Below are 26,620 nucleotides of genomic sequence, written 5' to 3' on the forward strand. Positions count from 1 at the left end.
TTAAGCAAAATTTATAATTTATTGAAAAAATATTTTAATTCATTAAATATCATTTTTAATAGCAATAAAAATTAATAGATACCAGTAATAATTTAATTAAACTTTATTCTCAAAGATAAGGTTATAATTAATATAATAGATGTATATTAATACCAAAAAAAATTTGATATTTTTTTATTTAAACATAATTTTATAATCAATTTAACAAAAATATATTAATATTAAAAAATTGAATTTTTTAGACATAATTCTATAATTAATTTAATAGAAAATATTTGTATTAAAAGAAATTAAGACTTTTAGCCTGAAGCAAATATTTTACTTGCTTCACACCAACCTTAAAGTATGATCTAATCAGTATCAAATTAGATACTAAAGGGACACATGAATCTTATGCAAAAGACTTAAAAGTTCAACCTTATACCTTGAATACTCCAATGACTAAAGCCAAATATTCAAAGATATCGTTGAAAAGGAAAAAATATCACAACCTAACATTATTACGCTCCAACAAAGTTATAATGTATTTTATTTAATTTCAAATAGTATACTATTTTGTTTTAATCCGTAAAGAGTGAGCACTCTAATTTTTGTTAACGGTTTGAAATAGACGATTTGAGTTTGTAAATGGGCATTTTGAATGTAATAAAACAAATGTTAAATTATCCTTTTGGTCCCTTTATTTGTCATGAAATTTTATTTTGGTCCTTATATTTTTCGTTGTCTCAAGTTGGTCCTCATTTTCTTAAAAATGATTCAATTTGGTCATCACCGTTAACTTTGACCAGACGGTGTTAAAATCAATGTCACGTGTCAATTTCTGGTTTTTTTGAATTTTTTAATATTTTTTGAATTTTTATTTTGTATTTTTTTATTTTTGACACGTGTCATTTCACCGTTGTGCCACGTGTTAAAGTGACTCAATTTGATCCCTATATTTGTTTTTAGTTTCAATTTAGTCCCAATTTTTATAAAAAATGAAGCAATATTGTTCCTCCTTAGATTGAGACTCAATTTAATCTTTGTATACAACTTATGATGATATTCTTAATAAAATTGACATTTGTATTAAATATTTATAGAAATATTTTTAAATAATTTTTTTTAGTTTTATTATTAAACAAAGTTAAACCCCAAACTTAATTTCAAAAATTAACAATTTTGTCATCATATATAAAGGTATCAAGTGTATCATATTATACAAACTTGGTAAAGATTAAAAATCAAATAACTTGTCACACATAAATTTAGGAACTAAATTTCAAGTTCAAAACAAAATCAAAGTCTAATGTTTTGTGTAGAATTTAAAGTTAATTTAAAATATTTATAGAAATATTTAATAAAAACATTAATTTTAGTAAGAATATCACCATAAAATTTATAAAAAAAGTAAATTTAGTGTCAATTTGAGAAAGGACAATATTGCTTCATTTTTACAAAAATTGTGACTAAATTGAAACTAAAAACAAATATAGGGATCAAATTGAATCACTTTGACACGTGGCACAATTGTCAAGTGACACATGTCAAAAAGAAAAAAAAATAAAAAAAATATTTTAAAAAAAAAACCCAAAATTGACACGTGGCATTGACTTTAACACTGTTTGGTCAAAGTTAACGGTGATGACCAAATTGAGTCATTTTTAAGAAAATGATGACCAAATTGAGACAACGAAAAACGTGAGGACCAAAATGAAATTTTATGACAAATAGAAGGACCAAGGAGATAATTTAACCTAAAACAAACATAACCATTTCAATTTGATCGTTCGTTTACTATTTAAAATATTAATTAAATAATTTTTTTACAATATTTATATATATATATATATATATATATATATATATATATATATATAAAATAGAAGGACCAAAGAGATAATTTAACCTAAAACAAACATAACCATTTCAATTTGATCGTTCGTTTACTATTTAAAATATTAATTAAATAATTTTTTTACAATATTTATATATATATATATATATATATATATATATATATAATTATCAAGTATGCAATGTTAAAAGGATACATAATTTTTTCTTTAATATCGAATATAAAGAAAAAAATTATAATTATGCAAATATCAAATAAAAATAATAATTGGATAAAAATTAAATAATTATAAAAAAAGTAAATATAATAAAATGTGTGCAACTCCTAACAAATTTTTGATTTATTAAGTAAACATTTAATAAATCAAAAATCAAAGAATAATTAATATAAGATTTTTAGATTTTCTAAAAAGTAAAGATATTTTAGAAATTTAAAACAAAAATGAACATGAGGACGGAGACGAGTATTGAAACATCGATGGGGTCAATATATATATACACATCCTTCCGAGTAACAAGGAGAAGGAAAAAATAAACCACTCCTATAATAAAGATAAGGTTAAAATATTTTTCTTTCTTAATTTTCGTCATGTTTTGTTAATTAAGTCCTAATTTTTGTTTTGTATTTAAATATGTTCCAATTTTTCTCAATTTTGTTTTATTGGGTCATTTTTGCTAACACGGTTTAAATTATTAACGGTTATGAACAATGATTGTCACGTGTCACTTCGTGATTTTTTTGGATTTCTTTTTAATTTTTTTAAATTTTTTTTAAGTTTTTTTAGAATGTCCATGTGCCAACGCAGTAGCGTGCCACATGTTAAAGTCAATGTTCTATATTCAATTTGTCCTTATATTTGTTATTTTTGTTCAATTTAGTCTCAATTTTGTTTAACATTTGACCAATTTTGTCCCTATTGAAGACGTGACCAAATTTAATTTTTATATCAAAGTTATAATGATGTGAATTTTAATATATTATATAAAAATATTTAATAAAAATTGTGAATTTTAATATAAAAATTAAATTTGGTTTCAATTTGGAGAGAAACCAAATTGGTTCAGGTTAACAAAAATTGGGACTAAATTAAACAAAAATAACAAATATAGGGACCAAATTAAATATAGAACATTGAATTTGACACATGACACGCTGCTGGATTGACACTTGGACATTTAAAAAAATTCAAGAAATAAAAAAAATTCAAAAAAACCACGAAGTGACACGTGGTAGTCACTGTTCATGGCCGTTAATGATTTAAATTGTGTTAGCAAAAAGAGACTCAATTGAACAAAATTAACAAAAATTGGCGCCTATTTGAACACAAAACTAAAATTATGACTTATTTAACAAAAATTGACGAAAATTAGGACTAAAAAGGTATTTTAACCTAAAGATAACGGTAAAAGCATGAGGCATGAGAAGGAAAATGTTTTATTTAAAATTGATGTTTTATTTAAAATTTTGAGTGACAAAGGAGGGAATAGGAAAAAATATATAGTTAATGAGTACGAGTAATTTTTTATATCCTTATCTTATCTGATCATGTCAAGGATATCACAATATCTGTGTCTGTGAATACATGTACCCGCTAAACTCTAATTTAAATAAATAAAAAAATAATGATTAAAATATTAACATATTGATTTTGAATGAATTATTTTTTTATCAATTGGTTTTAAAATACAATCTCCCTTTATTTGTAAAGTGTCATTCAACACTATTTGAATTGGTTATTTGAACTTTGTTTGAAATTTATGATATTGATATATATTGTATTTTTATTTGAATTTTATGCTTCAAATATATTGTTAAATATTTAGATTTATTTTATAAATATTTGTGGGTACCCTGGATATCTACAGATATTAAAAATTATACGGGTGTCTACATAACATATACCTGCATATATATGAAAATAGGTATGGAACATATATTTTCTAGTGGTAGGTACAAGGAAACTACTACTCATATTCTATCCATCATGTTGATATTCTTCATCTCCATTAAAAGAAGTCATTCATTATTCTAAGATAAGTGAGATTAAAATAATATTCGGTTATTAATTGCTAAAAAATTTATTTTAGATAGCTAAATTGTTTTCTTTTTAAACATTAAGGGTAATTAATATCATATTAACTTTAAACATGATAAATAAATAATAATAAAAATATTTTAGAAATATATCAATAGAACGTTACAGAAATTATATAATTTTTTCTTGGACCATTTCATAGAAGATATTATATAATATCTTGCAATATTAATTATTTCACATATTCTCCAAAAAATGGTTACTTAGATAATTAAAAAATCAAAGTAAACTTACATGAATTAACTAATGAATGCAGCAAAGCATAAATGACCTTTATAAACTCAATATAAATAATAGTTTTTATTCCTGAAAAAGTTGAAAAATTATCCATGTATTTACCCAGACTTTCTATAAAAATATTAACACATGAAGTCAAATCAAGATAACCTTTAGTTACACTATCAATATCTATTAGCAGATGAAACTTGTTATATTACGACCACAAAATCACTATACTCAATCACATATAATATTACTCATATGCTTCGTAAATTTACTCTCAATCATATGCACTAACACCTTAATTTGAAAAATAGAAGAAGAAAACGCAATTAGATCCAAAAATCTACTAGGATTTCTCATCCTCCAAATCATTCAAATAATTACAGTAATGACAGCCACTTTAAGCAAATGACTACAAGGAAATATAGTAAACTAACCAACCAAATCCAACAAAAAAATTGCAAATCATGAAAAACTTCCTTTGAACATGATAGGAAGTGGACTTTAAGCCTAATTATGGCTCACAAAACAAGCTTGTGAGATAAGGTTTGGACCATACTTTACTTATATATTATGAAATTATCCTATATTTTTAGTCGATGTAGGACTTTCAACACACCATAACTTTATTTGGAATTAACTCGTTAATGCAAATAATAAAGTGAATGAGTTAATAAACTTTGTAATAAATTTATTACTAGATAGAAAATAATATTTTAAAAAGATATATTTATTATTTTTCTCTTTTCAATTAATGTTGTATTTAATATTTTTGTTACACTAAAAATTAAGTCTTTTTAACCGAGTTTTAAAGTCACCTTCCTCTTCTCTTCTTTGTTGAGATTAAAAATGGCAGCTCGTCAAGCAAGCGATGATAGAAGATTTGGGTATTCATATAAATTTTATTTTTCTTTTGTATTACTTTCATTACATGTTCTTTGAACTTAACTTCAATTTTTTTAGAATTAAATACTTTCGTCGTCGTCACCATCGTCAATCGACATCACCAACTCCACCAGGGACACCTGAGATTGTTTCGAACAAGGTGATTCTTTCTTCTTTTGTAAAATTATTTTAACTTCATTTTCAATTCATATAAATTTAATTAGGTTAATATTTAGATTTGAATTTTTGAAATATGTCTTGATGGGCCTTTTTCATATAATTTCGATGTATAGAGTTTTCTATTTTTTGTGTTGTTTTGGTTTTTATTTGAATTTATGCATATTTGAATGTGAGGTCAACATCACTAAAATGAGTAGAATTTGGAGTATAAACATGCATGAGATGTAAATTAAGATGGGCAAAAAAGTTTTAAGGTTATTTTCTAACACACTCTAACTCAGAAGAGAAACTCCCCTAAGATCTTTCTTGTCTATGGAAAAAAGAAAAGAAAAATTACTGAAATAAAAAAAAAAAAAAAAGGAATCATGCATAGTTGAGTTAGTATTTGCTTAAAAAGTAACATGCATCCATGAAATTTGGGTATGAATATATAACCTTACTATGTCACCATCCAATCTAGTTTAGAGATCTAATTTATGAATTACAATTGTAACTTTGTATCTCTCTTAATGGTACTGTGATAAGAACTTTATGGGTTTACTCTATATAAAGCAATTTCTATTTAAAAATTTTCCTATAGAAAAATTCTCATTCTATTAAAGTTGGCGAATGTTATTTTTATCATAGCATAGCATGAGGTAAAAAAAAAGAAAGCATATAATTCCGGTAATTGGATCCAAATCAAAGTGCCTAGAACAAAAACCATTAGGATTTGTGTTTCATTGTTAAAACCAACCTTAATCAACAAAATTGGCTTCCTTGTTAGAAATTTCCACATCAATTAGAATCAAAACAAATTAAAATACATACATAAGTAGGGATATCTCTTATGGGTTTTTTAAGATTAAGTTATGTTTAAATCAAAATTTTAATCCTACATTAAATATTCTAATTATTATTTTGAGTATAGTTTGCTAAATTAGATGATTAAGTTTTAATTTTGAGGTTTAATACTTTCATGTTCTGACAGGGTAGATCCCTTATATGGTCTAAGTATCTCTTTCTCAACCAAATAGTTATTCCACCATTTTTCTTAGTAACATTAATATTGAATTCTTCACATTTTTTAGAATAATATTATAATTTTTTGTTTTGTTCTAAACGCTTCTTCATTCTATCAAAGTCATGGTATGTCCTTCAATACAAAGCACTTCTTTACAACGTTGTATCTTGTACAAAAATGTCTCCTTTGATCTTTTGGTCAATCATTTTCAAATGAAGTTAACTCATGTCTATTTTTTGTTTTGTTTAAAGGGTAGTTATTAATTTCAAAATGAAGTAAAAAAAATCTTGAGAAACTATTATTAGATATTAAAGTTTGTTTCAATAGAGAATAGGAACCTCTGATACTATATATGAAGCAAATACTATTGAGCCAACTCAAGGACAAGTTTAACTATTTTGCATATTTCTTGTATAGAAATCTTTAATAAAAGTATAGTTCAAAATGATAAGTTATTATACTTATTAACAAAAAGAAAAGAAAAATAAAATGAAACAGAGTTTTAAGTACCTTAATTTATAAGACTTTCTAAATCTATTATAAAAATTCATAATTTCAATTTGTGGAAAGAACTAATTTAGAAAACTAATTAATAACTTCTTTTATTTACATTATATTATACTTATATTTTTTTCTAGTGTAACAACCCAAATTTTAATATTAAAGCATCAATATCAATCGGCTTCCATCATTAAGTTATCAAAACATACCATCATCGAAGGATACAAGACATATTATATACCATCTTCCACCTTAGAAGTTTTAGAAAAACAATATTCCAAAATATAAGGAGATCTAAAACTAGTACAAAATATCTTTCTCTATACTATCCTTGTAACTATGTCAATTATCATATGTCTCTTGGCAGCATCAGTGTTACTCCCTATCAACTCTTGCATCATCCTCTACTCACGTGAATTACACGATCATAGAAGAAAGGTAATAACACCAAAATAGACACAAAAATAGTATGGTAAGTTGGAGTCATTAAAGTATACCAATAGTTCTCCATTATGGTCATAATAAAATATCATACATATTATTGCATTCACACATCAATTTATAGTACAAAGCAAAAATCATTACAATCATAAAGGCTCTCATGGCGCTTTCACACTCTTTTGCAATCATCATACATTAGACACGACGTCCTAGAGGACTTAGTGTATTGATTAGAATCTCATACCTTGCATTTATTAAACTCACCATTCTCCTTCAAAGGTCCTCATCATCTCATGGCCACATCTCATACCAAAAGTGAAACAGGGTAAATCACCTAGTTGTAGATTTAACCCTCAATGCCAAATCTATGGATGAGGACCTCATTTAGCTCTCACCTTAGGCATCTTCCTCTATTTTAGTCCAATACTTAGTAGAGTCAAAATAGTCTCACCACAGAACTCTTACATCAACCAAACACAATATCATCTTCCCTTGGAAATTAGTACCTTCTCATTCCACCATATGCAAACATATCAAATCACAACAATTTCTTCAAAAATAAAAGCATGTTTACATTCCTTTAAAACACTAATCACTAAAAAAAAAACATAGTAATTTCTCAAAAGTCATTCCATTCATATTCATCTTAATTCATAGTAACCATTAACAAGTTGGTAAACACAGTCCCAAGAAAAACATATCATACATAAGTCATTCATCACATTCTCATATAATCTTAAATCCTCACACCATGTCGTACACATGTATTTTACCTAAATCCAAACTCATCTCATAACACAAATCACCTATTATTTATTTCAAATTACATGCTAATAATTCATCATTTATTTTCTATTGCATTATCATAACATTCAATTACAATATTTCCATTTATTATACCAAAATGGAAAAAAATCATTTCTCTAACGAGAGAACTTCAATCAAAGATTCCAATGGTCAAAGTGAAGAATCTATGTGTAAGACCAGGTGTCAAAATTTTAGCCTGATCTAATGTTAACAAAGCAGAAATCTCAATTTTCTCTAGATGACTTGTAATAGAAAACACGAACTCCCTCAATGAGAGGTTGGCTCGCCTAATGAGCAAACCTCTCCTACCTCTCTGAAAAACCCATATTTGACACTCGTGAGAAAGCTTCCTCCCTCTTTGTATTATACTCAATTTTAGTATTCACCCAATAGGGAGTGAGCTCGTCCAATAAATCTACATAATATTGACTCTCTGCACATTCCCTAACTCAAATGGGATTTTTCCTTAACTAAAAAAGTCACAAAACATATCAAGTTAATAAAAATGACCCATTTAAACTAAGATTACCACTCAACAACTTCAAATATCATTTTCATCATTCAACCCAATTTCACATAATCAACCAAGTTCTCACTCAAGTCAATAAAGATCAACAATAATTACATACTAACGGCCATCAATCCAAAGAGTACAAATCAACCAAATTAAATCTGCACAATTAGTTTTAAGTTCTTTAAAACTTTGAATAAAAGAACTCCTTGAAGAATTAAATTGGGATATTTAAAATTTAAAGGGATTTGCTTATTTGTTTCTCACAAACACTTGAGTTCTTGTATCGAGGCTTCAATGTTAACTCTAATACAAAAGTTAGTAACATTGTTTTGTAAATGTTGATAATAATTAACGAGACACATTGTAATTTTTAATCCAATTTTTATTTCTTTGTGCTATCCGTATAATTATTTATTTTGCATATCTTTTATAAAATTTAAATTTCCAGCAAAGGTATCATGTATTTATATAATATTTCATTAACATATTCTCCCCTAGCACCAAGTAATTAAGTACACCTTTTAAGTTTGTATAATATTGCATATTTTTGTGCTACAATATTACAAGTGAATATCATTTGAATATTTTGTATTTTTTTCTATATGTTTTATTTGGAGTAGCTTGAAATGATTGATGATGATAGTGAAGAAGACATAGAGAGAGAAGAGAAGGTTCATTTACAAGAAAAAAAGGTTGATAAGCAGGAAAAGAAGATTCATGAGAATATAAAGGTATGTTTTCATCAACTTTATTTTTTCAAAAAAAAAAATTATTGCTGGGAAATGTATAAATTAATGAGATGGTATTTACCTTTTTCTTTTTTACAATGTTAGATATTTGTAAGGATTGACTTATAATATTTCTTTTTTATTGATATAGTAAAGGTATAATTGAGATTATGTTTTTTATCAAAATTATCAACTTCATTATCCTTGTTAAACTTCTTTTTTGTTTATTGCAGATGTAATGACATGTGTTTCTCTATATAAAACTTTTTTAGTATATTTTCTTGTATATTTCTTTTCACAAATGAGGATTCTATTACGATTTTATTTTATCTCCATATTCAAGAAGAAAAAATCTTACCAATGATCGCTCTAAATACTTTGAGTACTTTAATTTTCAATTCTTTTGTCAATTTTTCTTCATTTCATATCACATGTTAATCATATACTCTCCGACCTTTATGGACAATCAAGTAAATATCATTTTAATTGTATTAAAGTGTACAATTGGACTATTACCTGCAATTATTTACAAATATTCTCTGTTGAGTAAACAATAAAAATTCTAATAAAGATATTGTTACGGAAACAAAAACATGTCTTTAATTGTAATCACCGATTCAATATATAGTGTGTTTTTTTTTTCTTTCACAAATATCCTTAAAGCATATTATTCCCTTGTGATGAGTATGAATTTTTAGAATTTAAGTGACACTATACATCACCAATCATAACTCATGATGTAACATTTGTACCAGGTAATCAACAACCTCAACCAAAAACCCATCTCCACCAAGAACACATAAAATCTGAAATTCTCCTTTTTATGCATCCTTTATTGTGTTGGGAGTCCAAGTGTGAGTCAAAGTCTCACATTGGATAGAATAGACAAAGTTAAACAAGAATAAAGACCCATAACACCATTGTCTTAAGGTTTTGGGGGTAAAAGTGGTGTCAAATGTCTTTTATATGTAATACAAATGTTATATATATAGAACCACAATCTCTCAATAACCATAACTCATATATGAAAAACATAACCCAACAGTGGTATTAGAGTCAGGTTCGAGTGACTGACCGCATAACCCATAACCAAAAGAGGTCATCTACACCTCATGGGAAATATACCATATGAAAAAAAAAGGGACTCACCTTTGAGGAGAAATTGTTGGGAATAGTCTAAATGTGACTCACATTGGATAGAATAGACAAAGTTAAACACTATATAAAAATAAAGATCCATAACACCATTACTTTAAGGTTTTGAAATAAAAATGGTGTCAAATGTCTTATTTATATATATATATATATATATATATATATATATATATATATATAAATATATATATATATATATATATATATATGAAAAATATATAAACCCAACATGTTGTGCTTCACCAAAGCCACAACAATCTTTTAGTATATCACAAAGGTACAATCAAGTGGTATTATACTCCAAGAAGCAACAAAATGACTATCACATGATTGGATGACCATTTTGTGACCATCATACTCTTCGATTTTCTAACTAATCCCTAATTATGACCCAATTTTAACTTTGATTACAATGATTAGTGGTTGTATATATATTGAAGATATGAAGACTATGATATTAAAGTTACTATCTTTGATCACAGAGAATCTTAGGCAATCATCTTATTTTAATTGAACATGATTTTTTTTTATTTGTGCTAGAACATTACAATTAGATATTACTCTTGTGTAGGGTTGGATCTCACATTAGGTTTGTAATCAAATGTTGACATTTGGGTATAGTCTTCTCTTTCTTAAAAATTATTTTGGTTCTAAGCTAAAGAATGATGTTCGTGATAATTAAGAAATGAAGGGCTTAAAAATATGGTCTCATCTTGGATGAGTTGAAAAAAAATTCTTTCAATGAGACATTTCAAGTGGTTAATAAATCATTAGTACATGAATTAGATATGAAATTGGTTAATATATGGACAAATTGTATAGATAAAGCAGATTTTTCGACACTAGAATAACTTTTTTTTCAAAAAGAAGTGTATAACATGTTTCTAGTAATTAATTTAATCAATTAGTTTGTCGATAAACACTTTTTGTATTATGCATTATTAAGGTTGTACTTGAATGACTATATCATGTCATTTTCTTTGTTGTACAACGTATGAAAAACATCAATCAATAAATTTTTGTTTTCTCTTTTTATAAAGATGGTGCTAGAACTCTCTCAAAGAGTCTATTTTTCAATTTTCTTGATTTTCTTTCTTGTTCATCTTGCTTATGCTTTTGTTGCTATGTTCATAAATGACAAACTAGATTTTTCAAGATCTTGCAATGAATCTGTCAAACCTTTAATTTCCTTCATCTAAATGATAACCCTTCTTTGATTCTTATATCTCTACTTTTGAATGAATGCAAATTATCATCCATGGACTTGTACTATGAGACTTATTTTGTTGTCAAAGACCAAAATCATATTCATTGACAAAATTTTACACCAATCATTAAATTCATTTTTTGCTTTATGGTGTATGGAAGCATTATAATAAAAATATGGTTCTTTCATGGATCCATCACTCAATATCATAGTCAATCTTTAAATCAATTATTTAGATTGATTGAGCCTCAAATGTTTAAAAATATCTTCCAGATATAGGTTTTTAGAAAGAAACATCCTTAGAATCCATAACTTGGAGAAGATTTGTATTAGTCCAATCAAGGATCTCTTGTAGTTTTTGGATATTTGAGTAAGGTTAACAATTTAATATGAACTTGAGAATTTAAGACTCATTCTTCAATTTAAGGTTCCAAAGCTTGATCTTGTGATGTTATACCGTCAATGAGAACTTTCAAAGATTAACAATTATATATAATTATTTTCCTCGAAGGTTTGAATGATCAATATTCTCATTTAAGATCTCAAATAATGTTGAATGATCTCATTCTATATGTGCTATTGACAATATAACCTTTAATCTAGTGAATCTCACCAATTACATGTTTATCTCCTTTGTTCATTTTACTTTAGCTAATGGTTTTCAAGTCCCTACCTCTATATCAAGAACTATTATAGTATCTCACACCTTGTCCTTACACAATGTTCTTGATCTGCTTAATTTTCATGTAAATTTCATTTTTTAACTATATTGATTCATCTTTTAATTTTTTTGTAAATTGTGTCATTCTACGAAACATCACAAAGTGTTGAGAATAGTCCAAGTGTGAGTCAAAAAGTCTCACATTGAATAGAAAATACAAAGTTAAACATTATATAAGAATAAAAACACATAACACTATTGCCTTAAAGTTTTGGTGTAAAAGTGGTGTCAAAGGTCTTATATGTATAAGACTAATGTCATATAACCATATGGAACCACAATCTCTCACTAATTATAATCATATATATATATATATATATATATATATATATATATATAAACCCAACACAAAGAAGGTAATTGATTTAATTAAATTGCAAGACGAATTATTTGTGTCATATCTAACAAATTCAAAATAAAAATCAACTTTACCTCTTCTTATCATATTGCTTTTAATTAGTTTGAAACTTTTTCATTTTAACATAATTTTGATGGCACTGTTGAAAGGTACAAATTAATAGAAAGAGCTACACATACAGAAGAAGTGAATTGTTTTGATACTTTCTCACTTGTTGCAATTGATTTAGTTGTTGGAACATCTGTGAATATTTCTTTTCTTTGTGAAGATTTATATGAAGAGGTATACATGGTTGTTTTGGTCTTAAAGTTCAACGTTTTTCTAAGGTTTGTAAGCTTCCCAAGTTTCTTTGTGGCCTAAACACAACCTATACTAGATAATGGTATTCCAAATTTACCTACTACTCTTCCCTCTCAATTATAAACAATTCAATGATGATCATTCACCGTTTGCTAAATCCACTTCAACATTATTAGTTTATATTAATGATATAATATTGAAAGGAGCTGATATCAAGAAATCACTAGTGTTAAGAAGTTCCTAGATAGTTTTAGAAATAAATATTTAGGTACTTTTAAGATATTTTATCAGTCTTAATCTTATTAAATCCAAAGAAAAAAATATTCTAAATAAAGAAAAACACAATGGTATTGTTGAAGGATGTTGAAAAAAACACATCATCAATTAAGAACTACCCTCACAACATTCTACTACTACAACAGAATAAGAAAAATCAAACACTAGTTCAAAATGTCTTTGAATTGAGTAAGGAACATTATAGACTTAGAGTCCATTATATAGTCACTAACACCTACTTCTTAGCTTATCTGAGATTATGTGAGATCTTTCAAGACATGTTATTTTCATTAGCAGAACAAGAGTGTGTTTTAATGGTTGTCAAACCAACTTTGATACCTTTTGCACCCTCCACCAAATAACAATTGAACTACTTCATCTTTCTTTTTTAAAATTTTCCCAAACCTCTAATTATTTTTGGGAACAAGCTAATTTGATCAAGTCAAGTATTAATAAAAGATGGATCACCAAAAACCCTATGCCACAAGTTGAAAAAAGAAAAATGGGAATCATTTATGATTAAGACTATGAAATGGATAATTGTTCATATATTCACTTATATATCTATTGTTGGCTTTTATGGTTTGTTGTAGTTGAAAGTGCTCATAATTTTTTTTTTTTTGATCCTGTTATTATTATTTGAAATTTTTAATTTTCATTATCATCTTATTTGACTTTCAGCCAATAGAAGAAACAAATAGCCCAAGTACCAGTGGTAATGGAGTGCATTGGGATGAAAGTCTCAAGGGTAAACATGTTTAACAATATTCATGTAACCTCCATCATGTTATGTTTAAATGTGACTGTTAGAAATTTTATGAAAACTTTTTTTACAGAAACTTTTATGATATATGTAACAAATATGGTTTAACATTATGCTTAATTGTCATAGTTACATTTTAATTTGTTTTTCTAAACTTTAAAATTTTCATTTAGATCTATATTTTTCCCTGCCCAATTCTATTAATCATTAAGCACTTCTACGTGTAACTTTGCAAAGCATAACATGTTTTACGCTAAAACCTCGTAAATAAGCTTAATCATAAGTATAATAAAATTTCAAAAGTTTTATTTTGCACAACATTTATTCGCAAGTGGTGTTTGATGCTTCAAAACACTATGTAAAGTAAATAATATTTAGAATGTGTAATTTATATAATTCTTATACTAGGGTAAGAGATAAGCTAGAATGCATACTTCGACATGTATGTTTGAAACAACCGAAATAAAATAAAAGATATTTTGAAATACACATTTCAAATTTACATTTAATTATGTAAAATTAACATAATTTACACAATTATGAATAAGATTAAAAAGTTATAGTATGTAATTCAAAAATTATATTTTTTTTATTGGTATTTCGAGAAAGAGATGACTCATATTGATATATGCATTGTTAGAAAACAAATATTACTTACAAATTTTGCTCCAAAAAAATATTTGTAAAATATATTTATAATTTTTATTCTGTTTTTTTTTCTTGTAAAAAGTATCTATGAAATGTTTTACAAAATTACTTTTTGCAAAAAATATCTACAAAATTTTTTGTGTAAAATTATTTTGCAAAAAAAAAATATTAATACTTGCAGATTTTTCTACGCATTATTAGAAAAATATTTATTATCTATAAAATTTTCTATAAAAGTTATATATATTTTTTTCGCAAAATATTTAATCCAGAAAGTATCTATGTATTATTTACAAGAAACCATTTTTAGTATTTGCAGATATTTTTTTCATCAATGATAATTATATGTTTTTTAAAATAAAAATCTGCAACTATATTTTAGAGATTTTGTTATAAATAGGGTTAAATATGTTTTTGATATCTCAAGTCTCAGTGAAATTTGGAATTAGTCCCTCTTTAAAACTTTTGATTAATTTAGTACTTCATCTTTAAAAATGCGTGGAATTTAATCATTTTAATCAAATTTTGTTTAGTTTATCTAACGTTTCAGACGCATTTCATAATAGTATTTGAATTGTTTACACCATTTTACACATTTTCACTTCAATAATAACTCAAATATTATCATAAAATGCATTTAAAATGTCAAATAAACTTAACAAAATTTGGTAAGAATGACTAAATCCACGCATTTCTAAATATGAATGACTAAATTGGTATAAAGTTTAGAAGAGGAACTAATTCCAAAATTCACTGAAACTTGAGGGATAAAAAATATATTTAATCCTTATAATTATAAATATTTACAACTATATACAAAGAGGACTCCCTCTTTTGTGTTCATAATCATTATTCCTATTTTACCCTTTACAATATAATTATATAATTATTTGTTAAACTTAAAAAATTATTTTGTATATTTATAACTATATATGAAGAAGATTTATAATTCCAATTTTATCTTTTAAAATATAATTATTTGTTAAATTTTTAAAAGTTAACCGTTACTTCTACGTATTTTTTATAAAACTATTTATCTTTTTTCCTTATTTTTTTCCTATTGATCAACGATTCTTTTTTCCATTCATTTCATTTTATTTTTAATAAATATAAATTTATTTTGTATATTAATTTAAAAAATGCGTACACACATGTACAACAACACTTCTATTTACGCAAATTAACCTAAACATTACAATGTCATCATCACCTACTAACAACAAAAAGGACAAATAATAGTAGGGGAGAGGAAGCCATAATCCCCTTCCCCCCTTTATGCTTTTATTATAAGTAATATAGCTCAGGAATTTATGAAAATTAATTATATAGTTAATTATATATTTGTAAAGTAGCATATTTAATATAAATAATAAAATATAAAATAAAATATAATAAATAATAAAAAAATATTAAGATATTTGTTATTTTGTCTTTCATTGTGTGTTGAATTTTTGACAGATTATACTCATCTTCTATTGTCACATGTTTTCTTTTGAATTTTTGGTCTTATTTCTCATGTTTTCTTCTATCGTTAGAAAAAAAAAAAGTAACCCTCTCTGTTGTCTTAAAGTTTTTTTTTTTAAAATAGCAATATTAATGAAGAATAAAACAATAAATTCATCTTTTAAAAGTCATAAAAGAAAAGCTATTTGCGAAGTAAAAACAAGACAAATTCAATTCCTTCACATATTTTGAAGCATGATACTAATATTAAAAATTTTCAATTAGAGAAGTTCTTTCTTAAGATTAAAAAATTACATCGAGAAGTTTCCTATTAATTTTTTGAAAAAAAATGTGAGCCCATAAGCATCTAAGAAGATCTAATACTACATTATATATATTTTCATTATATTAGTGACAATGATTAAAATTATAAATTCTGAGTATATTATTTTGATCCCTCCAAAACTTTTGGTCAAAATCTGTCACTCCCTACTAATATAATACCATGTATATTTTAAAATACCTACACACAGGTGCACCAAAGCTTGTGTTTATGCTAATGTAAATAATAACATTCTAATAATGAAAAAAAAAAGGAATATAAGTTTTCCTTATTCTTGAATTTTTGTCTCACTTTTTTCTTCTTTTGACACTTTCTCATGTGTTTTCATGCATTATGGCTCTCTTATACATTCTTTTATGCTTGCACTTACCAATGTTGACAACAATATCTTTTACTCAATTGAATGTTAATATGTGTTCCAATGTGTTAAATAAAGTCAATATGACTCTCTTCATCGAGTTGACATTTTGGGAGTGTTACATGTCAAAATTTGGTTCATCTTCCATCTTTCAAAAATATACACTTTTTAAAATTTTTAATACTAAATAAAAAATATCTTCATATATTTTAAATTGTCCAAATCTATTTTGAAACATGGTTATTGCTTTATATACAATGTACATAAAGTAATCAATTCTAAATGATTTTTTAAGAGATTCTATAATTTCATTATCAACATTTTTATTAAATTATCTTTTCTATGACTAATAAGTTTTTCACAAAACTTATATCCATTTCAAGAAAAATTTCTTTGGCAGAAATCAATGCATTTTCAAATCCATTTTATCTGTACTTTTCAATAACTTCATCAATGCATATATACTTTTATTGTAAATTCTTACTACTCTAGTTAACTACAAATAAAATGTTATACAAAATATTTATGCTTAACAAATATTCAAAGTTTTCTAGCTCATGAATAATTTGCAACAAAAACAAATGACTATCCAAATGTCTACGATAAATTAACCATCTTCTTTCATGTTTTTCTCTATTAGACAATATTTGAATATAATTTGATGAATAAACGTGTATAAAATATTTATCCTTTGGAAAATTTATATAACTGATTTTAATACGACCCTTTTATACTAATAAATACCTCAAATTTTTATCAATATTTTTCTATTGACTTGGATTATATATATTTTCATAAGAGTAGAATCATCATCTAGTCAATATCTCAATCTCTTTATCGCTAGCATCGGTTTGAGATTATCCTCATTAACTACCCCTCTTTTTCTATTGTTGCTTTCGTTTATATACATATATATATATATATATATAATTTTATTTTTGAAACACCTTATTTCTTAAATAAGCTCATGTTGGATTTATAATAGATAGAATTAGGAATGTCAAAAAAATTCGTACCCACGGGTAGCTGCAGATAAAACCCGTAACGGGTAGAAAATGGATATTGAAAATGGATATCCGCGAATAATGGGTATTGATGTGACCCCAACAAGCCCAAGCTCAAGTGCATCAACAAGCCCAAGCCCACATCAAGGCCCAATCACTATAAGCATGATGAGAAAGATTCACATAGGCCTTTCACAAGGTGATCAAGTCAATCATGGGCTTTTTACATTATTCACATGGGCTAAAGAAATGAGTTGATGCATGAAGGAAGTAGTTTAAATTTAAATTGGACCATTGTTTAGGCCATGTTTTTCTAGAATAAAAAGTTAAATAATGTGTAGTTGAATTAATAAAATTGGGCTTGACTAAGCCCAATAGGAGATTTGGCCATGAGCTACCAAAGGTCAAAGGTGGACTAAGCGAAAGTCAACTTCGCTCCATGGGATGCATGATCCATGAGGTGTAGGAAGGAATGTTGACTTCCGCTTAGTCCACCTTTGACCTTTGGTAGCTCATGGCCAAATCTCCTATTGGGCTTAGTCAAGCCCAATTTTATTAATTCAACTACACATTATTTAACTTATTATTCTAGAAAAACAAGGCCTAAACAATGACCCAATTTAAATCTAGACTACTTCCTTCATGCATCAACTCATATTTTGTAGATTTTTTTAGTCCATGTGAATAATGTAAAAAGCCCATGATTGACTTGATCATCTTGTGAAAAGTCCATGTGGATCTTTCTCATCATGCTTCTTATGATTGGGCCTTGATATAAGTTTGGGCTTGTTTATGCACTTGAGCTTGGGCTTGTTGGGGTCACATCAGGTATGAATATTTTTTATATCCGCATGTTAACGGGATATGTACAGGTATCATAGTATTCGTACTCGTGGATACCCGTGTCAGCTATACTCTAATTTAAATTAAAAAAATGATTAAAATATTAACACATTCATTTTGAATGGGTTATTTTGTATCAATTGGTTTTAAAAAATCTCCATTTATTTGTAAATTGTTATTCAAAACTATTTAAATGAGTTATTTACACTTTGTTTGAAATTTATAAATATTATGTATTGTATTTTTATTTGAATTTATAGTTAAAATTTATTGTTAAATATTAAATTTTTCTTTTTGTAAATACCCACAGGTACCCTTGAATATCTATGGATTTAAAAAAATATATACGGGTACCCGCATAACGAATACCTACATGGATATAGTTATGGGTACAACGCATATATTTATCTTGCAGGTATGGTATTTAGGAGCTCCTATCTATACCCTATTCGTCCAATTAATATCCCTAGATAGAATAATTTGTTTGAGTGTGTTACTAAAAGTGATCAATAATCGACTTATATTTGTTTGTAGTTGTTTTTGTCTGTACAATTTTTTTTTTTACCTCTATTTACCCTCGTATTTATTCCTCACAATTTTAGTTTATATAATCTATGAGAAATTATCGTAAAAATAGTTGTGGTAAATAAATAAAAAGACTTAGTTATATAATTATTATGATTAAAAAAAATATTTTTAAAATTGTTAGTTTTGGTATATTTATTTTATTAGTAGAAACATATGTGCCTATTCATTTATTTATTATTATGATAAAACAAAGAATTAAATAATTAAAAAAATATATGCTCATGTTTTTTTTTATTATGACAAAAAATTTAACTTTTATCTAAATCATTAAAAATTAAATAATTTTTATAATTCTATTATATGTAACTTTTTATTAATTATAGTTTTTTTTTGAAATATATAACTAATTGAATTTTAAAAATAAATTATTAAAAAATTAAAAAATTAAAAAACAGTGTCTTAAAAAGATAATTATTTTAATTTAAAAGATATGTTATTTGTGAAAGAGTAATATTAAAAAAAGTATATTTACATTAAAATGGTGAATTATCTAGTATATATTATTAATGGATATAAATTATTATATTATTTTTTATGTTTGGTTATTTTTATTTATTCTAATAATAGTCATATCAATTTTTTTAATTATTTTTTATATTTATAAAAAAAATGTGAAAAATAGTGTTTGGGTTTCTTTCTTCAAGATTATTACAATTATATTTATCGTATTATTTTTCTCTATTGCCGTGAATTGTTTTGGGGGAAAATATAGATAACACTTAATTTATACCTAAGAAATAAGATAAAAGCTAATAACATTGTTGATAACTATTCTTAAAATATTTTTATTTGTAGTTGATTTAATTATATTTCACCTTTTAAGATATATTAAAAAAAGATAGTTTTGGTATTTGAATTAAAAATAATATTTTGTGTTTTATTTTTTTCTCTCAAATTTGTTTTTTAAAAAATCAATATAAATTTTCTTTTAAATTTAATGGCCAAAATTGATTTCATCCTGCATTTTAGAAATAAAATCACATTTAACCATTTATATATCAAAGTTGTTTAAAGTTCTGCGAGCTTTTTATGTTTGTGGTTCTGTGATCGCAGAAAGAAGCAAAACCTTTATCGGTGCTCCAATCTGTAAGTCCTTATTCTCACTTGTTTATGTTATTTGTTGTGTCTACACAACAATTCGCGTTTAGGGTTTTACATCGCTACTTTGGATTCGTTCATCCCTCTCATGTGCCTTGTAACATTCGATTACTCGTTTTCGTTCCCTCTTTACTTTCCCGAATCCAAGTTCATTCCGTTTAGGTTGTTGTGTGTGGAATCTTATTCTAATTTGTGTCTTGTGTCTTTTTTTTTATAATTTTTTTTAATCTAGGTTTGATATTGTTGTGTTGAGGTTTTTTTAGCAGTGTGGAAGATGTTCAAGAATACATTCCAATCTGGATTTCTTTCCATATTATACAGCCTTGGGTATGTTTCGTTTTGGCATCTTCGTTTCACAATTCTGTTTTTGTCTATTGTCTGTGATGAAGTTACTGATATTTTTCGTTGTTTTTTTAATATTATTTAGGAGTAAACCACTGCAGATATGGGACAAAGAAGGTACGTGCTTTCGGGTTTGTAGTCGTAATGTTTTGGGATTTGAATGCTTCAATGTGAAAAATTATGACCATTGATTGAAGAATCGATAGTGGGATTGTCATAAAATACACATGCACAGTGTATAGCTAATTATTATGAAGATATTTAGCCTTACTTGTTCATTTTCCAGCCAATTACTGTACTTTATCTTTTAAAGCACCCCACAATCTAATATTTGAGCTTGATTTAAATGCAACAATACTCTGCTGTGCCTTGGTCTGAAACTATGTAACTTTATTCTCATTTTCAAAATTTATTTATTATGTTGTTAAATAGTAAGGTTCACACTACTAGGCTGACTGATAGCAGACCTATAGTTAAACATGCCAATTTCAAGAAGAAAAGGAGTGTGCTTATTGTTAAAATAAGTTACACGGGGCAGGTTAGGAGGTTTGTTATCTCCACTTAGGGGGTTATCATATGCACCAGGTGGGATGGGGGAAGAATTAACTGTCTAAGAATCCCAAGACAGTTAGGAGAGTCCAGAGTCTCTATTTTATATGGGATTGACTCTTTTGTATCATTATCATTTTATGAGTTCTACTGAACTTAAAATGTTTCTTCATTCAATTGTCCCAAATTTTGTTCTTCATTCAATAAAAGATCACCTTTCTTTCTATCTCATGTACCCTTGTAACACTGACACTTCACCGGACATCTCATGGTAGGATACAGGTATCCTTACCCATTGATCTTTTTGCGTATTGATGCCATGAAAGGTTAATGTGTAAGATTAGTCTTGGTATTTCCATTTTTCCTGTCGTGTTAAGGAATTTGTATATTCTCAGATCACTTTTTTTTTTTCGGTGAATCTTTCTCCTATACGTTAATATACTGTATTAAGTTACTCTGTATCATAGTTGAAACATCATGCTTCAGTCCGGTATCTGCTTTCAATTTATTTCTTGTAGTCTGTATGCCTTAGCTGAAACATCATGTCTTGATTACCCCCTTGTTGTAAATGTGGGGGGAGTGTCAACGTGAGAAAAAAAAGGGAATGGAAGCATCATCTGTCCAGGAGAAAGTTAGTGTACAATGTGTAGAAGAGAAGATAGAATATATTTGATAAAAGTGGTAAAGAACGTGGAAAAATCTCACCAGGATGATATTTGATAAAAGGATGATATTTGTTTGTGGCTCTAGTGATATCTCAAAAAGAATGATATTTGATAAAAGGGGTAAAGAAAGATGGATAAAAAATTATGGAGAAACTGATAATAGAACCTTACTGTAAATAGTATGGTGAAAACTTAGTTCTGAATAGAGCACAATGTCATTAGTGGATGCAATTCATCTTCTACTGGGAATAGTAAGGTTCAGTTGTTTTTGTGTAAAGAAGTTTATAAAACAAGTGAAAGGTAGAGAAAATTCCCCAATCTCTGAAATTCATTGTAGTTCTTGTCGTACATATTTTTTGTTATATGTTTTGTGCTTTAGCAGTCTGCCCTAAAGTGTAAGAGAAATGAGAGTTGCATAATCTGTTAGAAACTGTAATGGAACACATTTAAATGAGGTTATTCCAATATATTATTTCCTGAAATAAATATTAGTACCAAACAAAAGGTATAACACAATGTGTTCACAGACCCTGCACTCTTCCTTACTGTCCTCTACTTATTCTTTCCTGCTTTCTTGTTTTCTCCTTTCTTTTTGTCACAGAGGTTGACTTTCCCTCCTAAATCCCTTGGTTGCCTCTCTGAAAGTTATTGTCAGAACCCCAAGTTCAGAATCCAGGGTATGGGTGCCATTTAATTCAAAAGAAGTGGGCAAAGTTCTTACTGACAGAAAATGGAAAAGAACAGAGCAGATTGAAAATAATTAATGTTATATATAATAATAATAATAATTAATATATAAGTATATATAACTTAAAAAACAGAAAAAAAGTACTTTCCAGCACCAATCATCATTTATAGAAAAAACTCATTGTACTTGAGAGAAATCATTCAATTCCCCTTGATAGCTCATCATACATACAGTCTTTTAAATTAAGTATTTGATTCTCCTTGATTGCCTCTCTGGTCTTTCCTAATCCTAATGTAAACTTTAGTGATAGGTGGTTTTCCTAGGAATACTTTCCTCCATAGCCTTCAGCTTATCTTCAAAGTAAAACATACAAAACTATTATGATTCTCGTAGGAATTTTCGAAATCAGGAAGGTCCTTTGCTGAGACCTTCAGTTGTGTTGTGACGCTGTAATCCTGTGCCATAGCAGTATCAGACTGTATATTAAGCTCCCATCCTCAGATGGGAAGGCCTCTACTTATGTTTTTCCCTCTCGTCCTTTTCCACTTTCTTACAATCCCACAGGTCAACTCTCCCTCATAAATTCCTTGAATGCCTATCATGCAATCTGTTACATTACATTTAGCATTTTATTCTCTTGATTGCCTTCTGCATTTTTTCCCTATATAAAGTGTAGTGATGGGTGATTTCGCAAGAAAATATTTCTAATATTTTCATCTTTCTTTTATTTCTTGTGGGTAAATGATCAATTTGGTCTTTCAATGTATGAGGCGCAATCATTTACTCTTTTAAAAAAACGAGAAAATCTGATTTAGTCCCTGAATGTGTGAAAAAGTCAAATTGATTCCTGAATGTTATAGCTTAATGTTGAAATGGTCCCGAAGCCCTTAATTTTAATGAGAAAATGGTCCAACAAAGTTTAATAGCAGGAACATAGTTATTAGAATGTTACAAGTGATGATTCAAATCTTGTGTTTGTTTTGGTACATTTTCACTTTCTATTGATTTGTATCAAAAGATGAAACTTAAATGACTTTGTATCTTATGCTACATAAAATTAATCTACGTATCTTCAAATGACTAATACGATTTACATGTTCTTACATTTCTACCAATTCTGATGAGGAAAAATTAAATGGTCGTGTTACTTTAAATTTTTAAATGAAAATGAATTTGAAAGAACACAAATTTGCATTTTTACCAATTCTAATTAGAAAATTAAGTGAGCATGTTAGTTTAACTTTTTAAATGAAAATGAATTTGAAAGAACTTGGGTAAACTTATCCTATTTGATCATTCCACCTCTATTTGATCTTTCCACCTTTATTTGTTATTCACTCATTCAATGCATGTACTATATCTAACTATTTAATGATTTTGTTTTCATTCTTCTTTCTTCTGAAATAAAATTTCACAAACTTAGTTATAAGTAATAGTTTTGTTTTGTATGACTTCTGCTGGAGTTATTTTATCTATTTCTACTTTAAATTGTTTTTATTGAACACTTTTTATCATTTATATGATATATTTAAAGTAATTTTTCATTATACATGAATCTTATTATTCAATACAATATTATCATTCACGATTCAAAATAGCTTGGATTGGTGATTTAAATGTTGATTCAATAACCTTGAGCAGGATGTAATGTTGGACTTTTCTTTCAGACTTTCAGGGGCTAAATACAACTTTTTTGTGTTTTCAAGGACTTTAGAGACAATGGCTCACATATTTAAGGATCAATGTGACCCATTTCTTGCTGATGATGATTTATATTTGATGAATTAAATGGTTTCTAGTGGTTAATTGTTTGTCTTAACATATTTGTGGTTTGTTGTCTGATGCTATGAACTGTCTTTTTGTTGTTCAAAGTAAGTATTATGTCACTGATTTTTCTTGTACTTTGTTTATAGTTGTGAATGGTCATATTAAACGACCTCAGGATGAAGACATTCAATCCAATGTACTGGAAATAATCGGGTCAAATATTCAGTCCACATACATTACATGCCCAGCTGACCCAGCTGCAACACTTGGTATAAAACTTCCATTCTTGGTTATAATTGTCAAGAATCTAAAGAAGTATTTCACATTTGAGATTCAAGTTTTGGATGATAAGAATGTCAGACGACGATTTCGAGCTTCAAATTTTCAAGTGTGTAAGTCTGCCCTTGTTTTTATGTCTAAGGGGTTTGTCCACAGCTTGTAGAATTTTTATTTCTTCCATATCATGTTTTTTAGGGATGGCAAAGTGAGCTGTGGCCTGTGGGCTGGCTTGCCAGCCCACCAAAATATGGAAATCACCAAAATTTGGCAGATCGAGTTGAAGTTTTCAAACCGCTTTGGTCTATAGTCAATCATACTTGTTTCTTTTAGGATGTCTAGATCATATTTCCTTTGGGAAACTACAATACCTTCCGTTGATTGGGCCGAGACATCTAGGATCCTTGGTTTGAAATTGACTGCATAATTGTTCCTTTAGTTGAAATTCTATTAGTGTCATTTCCGGTATTACTATATCATCAATGTACATTATTAAGTAAACATATTTTGAATAGTGTGACTATATTTTCAAAACTAAGCATGTGAAAATCGCTTGAGACCATAGAGAGAACTTCACAACAATCATGGTTACTATCCATGATGATCAAATGCTTCATTCACATTTTTAGAAATTGTAGAAGAGACACAGGAGAGGAAGGAAAAATGTCAAGGAGAACCTACGATAGTTGTGAAAATTGTAAATAGGATGTGAATTACAAGTAGAATGAGTTCCTTTTCAGATAGCAATTTGTGTCGTCATTATTAGGAGTTGTGGTATTGAGCGTTAATTGAAAAGAATTTAATGAAGAGGAACCACCTTGGGGCATTGGACTAATCATTTGGGTCATGAATTGGTAGGTAATAACTGATGGTGTCATACAAATAGGAACAACTCAACAACTTTTTAATAAAAGCCTGTTCTAGGCCCATTCTAACAGCCATCTCTTAGGTAGTATACTACAGTTCTTGAAAAAAGAGACATGGAATATTATAATATTGTTGCTAAAATGATCTCAATATCTTTACTGGAATACAATCCGTATGATTTACAAATGATTCGTGCTTTCTAATTTTCATGTCATAATACATAATAGGCTGTCACTCGAGTAAAGCCGTACATTTGCACCATGCCACTGAGAATGGATGACGGGTGGAATCAAATACAGTTTAACCTGGCTGATTTTACCAAGAGAGCATATGGTACTAATTATGTGGAGACACTGCGAGTTCAGGTTCATGCAAACTGTCGCCTGAGAAGGATATACTTCTCTGATCGCCTCTACTCTGAAGAAGAACTCCCTCCTGAGTTCAAATTGTACCTTCCAATGCAGGTTAGAGAGTCTGCATAAGTACAAATAGTTTTTCAATATTTATCTTATCTTGTCAATTTGTACACTAGGAATCTCTCTTTATTTGTATTTTTTTACTTTCTCTTTTTGGATAAAATCTCACCCTGTTCTTGTCATCATGCAGAAATCGTGAATATGCTGTTGAAGGATGGAATGGAGCTTGGAGAGAGTTGGGTGTTATTTTTATGCATGCTACATTTAATAACTGTAACATTGGACTCTATTCTAAAATTTGTATCTATGTTCTGTTAGATCCTATAATAACTTTTGCAACAGCTTGTTCCTGGTACTTTTGTAGGATGTTCTGATATGCTTTAGGGTTGTGCTAGATGCTATATTGAAAGTTAATTTTATGACGTTGTGCTTTGCTTTAAATGCATTGCTTTACTGATGTATGTGCTGATATCTGCTTATCCTACAAAGGATTTCCATTTTTGTGAGAAGAATTAATGGAGTAAGAAGTTCACTTTAAACAGTATAATAATTGATGAGAAGACATAATTTGGGAGTAGGAATGGTGAGACTGCAATGTCTATTTTAATTTCCACTGTTCATGGCTGACTCTTAAATGTTATTACAGGCAAAACCCATTGTAGTGATTAGTTAATTGTGATAATATTGATCATATTTAGTCTAAGTGTAAGTAAGAGGCATCAACATTATACA

At 27.4% G+C, this 26,620-nt stretch overlaps 2 protein-coding genes across 6 annotated transcripts; both read left to right on the forward strand.

Moving 5' to 3' along the window:
• The first annotated feature begins 5,003 nt into the window (after positions 1-5,003).
• On the forward strand, positions 5,004-14,008 carry LOC114170748 (uncharacterized). Its single transcript, XM_085668755.1, has 4 exons — positions 5,004-5,041; positions 5,118-5,199; positions 9,106-9,216; positions 13,912-14,008. The coding sequence occupies exons 1-4, from the start codon at positions 5,004-5,006 to the stop codon at positions 13,990-13,992; spliced, it is 312 nt and encodes a 103-aa protein (XP_085524881.1). The 3' UTR covers positions 13,993-14,008.
• Positions 14,009-20,213: 6,205 nt separating this feature from the next.
• BUG22 (cilia/flagella-associated protein) lies at positions 20,214-26,329 on the forward strand. 5 transcript variants are annotated; one of them, XR_014986159.1, is made up of 6 exons: positions 20,214-20,306; positions 20,582-20,645; positions 20,746-20,777; positions 24,476-24,721; positions 25,700-25,936; positions 26,079-26,329. XR_014986159.1 is itself a non-coding variant. In XM_028053264.2 (6 exons), exons 2-6 carry the CDS (start codon positions 20,593-20,595, stop codon positions 26,085-26,087), a joined length of 573 nt encoding a protein of 190 aa, XP_027909065.2. In that variant the 5' UTR covers positions 20,218-20,306; positions 20,582-20,592; the 3' UTR covers positions 26,088-26,329. The 5 variants fall into 5 exon arrangements, 4 of the variants coding, with proteins under 4 accessions (XP_027909065.2, XP_027909064.2, XP_085524571.1 ...); XM_028053264.2 differs by having other exon boundaries at positions 20,218-20,306; positions 24,476-24,717; XM_028053263.2 differs by having other exon boundaries at positions 20,228-20,306; positions 20,551-20,645; positions 24,476-24,717.
• The last annotated feature ends 291 nt before the right edge of the window (positions 26,330-26,620 follow it).

The sequence above is a fragment of the Vigna unguiculata genome, chromosome 11 (genome assembly GCF_037176805.1).
Source record: "Vigna unguiculata cultivar grain cowpea cultivar isolate G323 ecotype 2 chromosome 11, ASM3717680v1, whole genome shotgun sequence".
In the NCBI taxonomy this organism is placed as follows: domain Eukaryota; kingdom Viridiplantae; phylum Streptophyta; class Magnoliopsida; order Fabales; family Fabaceae; genus Vigna; species Vigna unguiculata.